We start from the raw sequence: 6000 nt of genomic DNA, 5'->3' as shown, positions 1-6000 counted from the left end.
TGTGAACAAAGTCTACAAAAATTCAATGGTTCAATATTACCTTTGCCCATTCTATATATTATATTTTAATGAAGACATTTTCCTTAGAGAAACATCTATGCTACGGTTTAAACTGTGAACAAATTATAATACAACTTTGTAGACTATTTAGTATTAGAAGTTGAATGGTGTGTGGGTTGAGGAGATGCATCCTTGATTGTGCTTACAGTATGTCCTTCAGTTTTCTACCATACTTTTATTGCTTTATTTAAAAATGTAATACACTGCAGTTATTGCAAGATCCAGCACATAAGGCCCTCTGTTCTGTTTTTACGTCTTTTAAAATAAATAAATGAAACTGGACTGAAACAACATTTTAGATCTTTAAAAAAAACTGTTTTTGACATTGATTTTCATTTTATTATTGCATCATGTATCTACATGATGCAATAATAAATGACGCAGAGATGCAAACATTTATTGTTGGAAAAGAGATTTTAAATATTGATACGTTTTGATTTGTAGATACTTTGGCAAATCAGTACTGTAAAGCACAGGACATAAGGACATACAGTACAATGCAAATTCTCCCACTGGACCAGTTTCTGACCATTTCACACATACCTCATGCAGTTTCATCAAGTTTTATTTAACATAATAGAAACTGCAACTACAGAGTATCAAACACTTTTATCCACACTTGAGTACAAGGTACGAACAACAGGTAGACTGAGACAAGGTTCAAAACAGGAACAACACACTAGTTAATGAAGTTTTACTGGAAACCAGGCTAATGGCAATCGCCAATGGAGGTGCAAACAGCAGTATAAACGTACAGTATAAATCAATCTCTTACCAGTGGTCCATCCTGGTCATTAACGTGAAAGCCGTATAACTTTGAACTAGCTATAGAGCTCCGTCCATTTTTATTAGCTCAGAGAGTTTTCACGCACCATATCAATGTGCTAACGTCATTCAGACAGTCAGCACCAGTCTGCAGACCTGACACCTTTTTTATGATCCCTAGAGACTTTAATCACGCCGCCCTCACTTAGACACTTCTACCATTTACCCAGTTTGTGCGCTGTCCCACCAGAAGGGGAGGAGACTGGACATGGAATTTGCTAGTGTTAAAGAGGCCTACAGCTCCAATGCCCTCCTCCCCTCTGGGAAAGTCAGATCACAACCATTTACATCTCCTCCCACAATACACACCTTTGATTCTGAGACAGCCTGCCACCGTTAAAATCATAAAGAGGTGGACAGAGAGGGCCAACATTGCCCCGCAGGGATGCTTTGATGTTAGACTGGAAGACTTTGAATGAATGACAAAAAGAAGGTATTCAGGTCAGGTGACAAGGAGGCAGCGAAGAGAGTCCAGAGACCGTTGTCTGTCAGGATCACCAGTGCTTTACAGTAACAAATAAAAACATCTATGCTTTTATATTGTTGGCACACACATTGCGTAGCTGTGTCATTTGACTTGTGCATATACGAGGCCATATGCTGTAACAATAGAGCACATTATTTCAAGGCTGCTGTGCAGTGGCCCCCGCTCTCAGCTGTGTTGCCTTAGTGCCTATAACAATAATGGTGTTGATTGCAGTGTAATGGATCTACAATTACCTGGAGCCTGTGAGCTCTCACAAACCTCTGTTTTATAGATTGAAATAAAACAACATCCAACAGACTGAGCCAGTCTTTGTGATAAAATTACGCAATGTCACTGAAAACCCCTGGGGGGTTAGAGCGTGGCTCCAGTTGTGCTGATGAATGTGTTGTTTAGAGTTCAGAGAAGACACTGTGACAGGCTAATAAATATTCATCACAGAGATAGTGGGGGGAAAAAAAGCAAGGATGAGCAAGAGAGCTGATGCAATGGGAAGTGTGAGACAGAAAAAGCTGTTGATGCTATTGTCGAAAACTCAGAATTTTTCAGGAATGAAATGGATTGTTCAGTATTTTAAAAACATTCCTGCGATAAGGCAGAACTAGTAAAACTGCAACAGAAGACTATCTGCTTCACGTGGATTAACAAAAATCACACAAGACGTCAGAGGTGCTATCATAAGAAAGGCGTCAGAACCTGAGTGGTAGAACAAAAGAACAAAGATGGAACTGAGACTTGACATGAAGCAGGTCATGGCAGCTGCTGAGCTATTCAAGATAAAGCGTTGTACTTCAAGATAAGGATGCGGAAAACTTACATGTATTTTATTTCTTTGAAACCACCTTTTCCTGTTTGTCAGTCAGTTTACTAAATCCAAGAGAAACCAAACATATTCCCACAGGCTTTTAATACACATAAGATAGCCCAAATCTCCCTTTCAGTATATCTCTCTTTGTCACACACACAGTTATATAAATGGTGCTCACAACTGATATGGCTCTTTACCATTTTATACAGGTGTTACATAATGCCTTTGTCCTTTAACTATAGGTGAGACTTCACTTGTAAGTTAGTTAAAACCTAAAAGTATATTAGTCAAATATTGTACACACATATTTGTAAACCGTGTGTATACTAACCCTGGACATTTACCAGTTTATAATAATAGATCAGCATCCACATGACTGTCACTGATTGATGTGCAACGCTAGAGACCGCCAGCGAGCCATGTTGAACGCGGGGCTCCGGGCGAACGTGAACGGTGAGTAAATGTGCCTCACCGACTGTACAGGCCCGTTGGCTGGAATGGCATGATGATAATAACGAAAGCACACACACACACACACACACACCGCTCATGAAACTGACACTAATCAAAAGCTTAATTGAAGCTCTGAACGAGGGAGAGAGATGCACCTGCAACTTGGACAGGTTGTGCGTAAAACGTAGCTCCGTGCGCAGATTGTCAGATGAATCCCATCGATTATTGATTGGGACTGATTGTGAAAATCATTCATTCATGTCACTGAGCACATCACCAGAAATGTACCTATACTTCTATTTTCACCTGCACTCTTTTAATATCACAGAGCAGCTCAGACTTCTGTGTGTTTAGTTATTATCATAACAGCCTGTCACTATCTCTGTGTTCATAAACGGGGGGTTATCGCACAGAGAAGTGAATTTGGGATTGCACGGCGTTTTGCTTGCATGTATCAGCGATGATGGCCTATGTGAAATGCGAATTATGCATATTAATATCCCAATTTCCTTCTGTCCAAACGTCATCACGAGCTGTTTCGTCGATGTGTTGTTTCATAGTGAAAGTGTGCGCGAAATGTCTCGGTGTGTTGTGATGCCGGAGACGGGAACCTCTGATGAAATGGTCAACAATAGTGAGGGCGCACGGATTCCTCGCCTCAGCTCTGAGTAGACGACCTCCTACCGACTTACTTCACGTCACCCCGCCCGTCTGCCTGCCGTCTCCTCCCTAAAACCTTTGCTGCGACCGTCCCTTTGAGCGACTTTAGGCTGAGCAAAAAATAGACTGTGAGAGGCAGAAGGAGAAAGTGAGAGAGAGGGAGAGAGAGAGAGAGAGAGCCAAAATACATGCAGACTCCCAACATCACCTAGACTACCTGCTCCGGCACAACAGGGGGAGGAGGACGCACAAGTGCAGGAGCGTCCATGCGTGCCAGGCGAACAACACAATAAGCAGGCAACCGTCCACAAATCCAACACTGGAATAAGAGTTTCCATAGAGAACTCTTTGGAGAAGAGCACAGCCTTGCAACACGAAGCACACAGCCTAAATGAGTACATTGTAAGAAGAGTCATGCATCTCAACAAAGAAGAAGATAGCAGCAAAGGTGAGTAAAAGATTTCTGCGGCCATCGGTGGATAATTCATTTCCAGGCTCTTTGTATAGTTCAAAGCTCTCGCGTTGCTTGCCAGATGCCCTTGAGTGTGTCATGCTGATGTCAAGTAATGATACTGGGGTTCATTCCAACAAGCTGATGGTAACTGCTGTGATGGTTCTGTGACTTGATGTCTGCCTTTCCCTAAAACGCATTGAAAAAGCCTTGCATGGTAGGAAGAAGGGACGTTGTCTACACCTAAGGTGGCAATGTGGTGGCTGAGCACTTGTTGTACTCGATCTGGGTCCGCGGTCGTTTTTGCACCAGGTGACCTGAGCAGAAACGCACAAGGTCATCCATCCATCCTCGGCCGCGTTAATGAGCAGCCCGCCTGTGCCTGTGTAGCTACGAGGTGCGTGCAGTTTGTGTTGTTGTCTGCAACTGAGTCGCCACGAATGTGTGTCCTCCGTTGTGGTCGGAGGGAAGAATTAGTGAACACACGGCGTGTAATGACACAAACCCCTCCATCAGGATAAGTAAGGATGGAGTAAACAAGCTTTTGATGCCCCTGCCAGCGACACACAGGGTATTTTTTTACTTTCGGTCTTTGAACTGAGGTCGAGCAGGTCACTAACACCTGATGCTGGAGGAGATTTGCCCCTGAATGTCTCGACGTGACACAGCCAGTGTTTCATTAAGCATTTCTTAATCATCACCAGCAGGACTCGTCTTGTATCCACCACACCCACATGGAGTAAGTTAAGCATCAATGATTGGCCTGCGGTACATACAGTGAGATCCTCATCTGCACTGTGATCTGTAATCTGAAGTGCAGCCTCATAATAGAGTCACCAATCCAATGCATGTGGAGTTAAAAACTGTAAAACAAATGAGATATCTGCAGTCCAGTTATAGCCAGAGTTCTGTTCTTTAAATAACAATAGTAAGAACACCATGGCACACCACGTCTCACTTAACTCTCATTTTCTCACATCTGAGCAGCATGCTGATAGTGATGTGATATTACTGGCGAGCGAATACTGTACAGCATTAGATTTTTTTTATGTACAACTGTCAAGCTTTATAGCCTGCTAATATCTTTGTTTTTAGCAGCTGTAAAACATGCTGTTCTGCGAGGAGTTCCCCATGTGCTGAGTGGTGCCCCTGCACAGTGGCACTCAGCCCCGTCCCTCATTTAAAATGTCTTACGACCTCACTGCCAGATGTGGTTTCACGAGGGACAAAAGATGAGTCACCATCTGCAACCTGAAGTGATTTCATGATTGCATGACAGTGCTCGTATGTGTGTGTGTGTGTGTTTGTGTGTGTCTGAGAGTGAGAAAGACAAAGAGAGTATCTGTGTGCATTTGCACGTTGTACAAAGATGAAAAAGGTGAAATAACAACAGAAGAACCTGGCCACAGGATAAATACTGCATATAAAGTATTGTAAAAAAGTACAAAAGTGATATAAGCAACAAGTACTCATGCTGAGATTTCTGGGAATTATAAATAACACAGAAATCATTTGGAAGACTTTCCAATCATCTGTTCAACTTCACTTAAAAGTACATATATTTTCTATCTGACTGACACAAAACAGATCATAATTGTTCATGTGTATCTGTGACAAGCTCATCTAACAGTGCAATTTACTACATGTGACATATTCAACATGTCTTAAGTTTTTTTAATATTCTGTAAGGCTAGCTTCATAACTCTACTAGAACAGATGGTGTTTTATGCTTATAGGCTGTCTGCTGTGTCAAAAGGAATCAGATCAGTAGCTCAGATTCATTACCCAAAAATTTATAGCCCAGCCTCAAGCTTTGTCATGTTGCATTACCCCAGATAGTCTAGACGGTGCGGAAACAACATTTTCCTACAAAACCAATCAATTGATTAATTATGTTTTCTTAAAAATACCAGAAAATAGTGAAAATGTCACAATTTATTAAAGAGTAATCAGGAAATGTTTGACTAAACCCTGAAGATATTCAGTTTACAGTAATATTAAAGTAGATCAGAGCATCCCAACAACTGAAAAACTAGTATATTTTAATGATTCATTGATTGACTTTTGAACAGTGAGAAACCTGATGATATCCAGTTTACTATGAGAAGCTCAACCAGCACATTTGTGTTTAAAATACTCTATGACTGAAATGATGAACCCATTATCTATCATCTGTCAATGAATCCACTGTTGCTGCTGCCATTGATTAATTATTGCAGCATTAAAGTTAACTTGACTTGATATGCTAAAAAACACCTG

General features: G+C 41.4%; 1 protein-coding gene across 1 annotated transcript in view; it reads left to right on the top strand.

Annotated features, from left to right (window-relative positions):
- Positions 1–3543: 3543 nt before the first annotated feature.
- The window catches only part of syt7b (synaptotagmin VIIb), a 73356-nt gene continuing 70899 nt past the window's right edge, over positions 3544–6000 (top strand). Inside the window, exon 1 of the mRNA XM_026377697.1 lies at positions 3544–3738. Coding sequence (XP_026233482.1) covers positions 3705–3738 — 34 coding nt within the window. The 5' untranslated portion in view covers positions 3544–3704. The remainder of the gene's footprint in view (positions 3739–6000) is intronic.

This window comes from Anabas testudineus, chromosome 3 (assembly GCF_900324465.2).
Source record: "Anabas testudineus chromosome 3, fAnaTes1.2, whole genome shotgun sequence".
Taxonomy (NCBI): Eukaryota; Metazoa; Chordata; class Actinopteri; order Anabantiformes; family Anabantidae; genus Anabas; species Anabas testudineus.
Note: the sequence above shows the minus strand (reverse complement) of the source record. Positions and strands in the feature narration are given on the sequence as shown.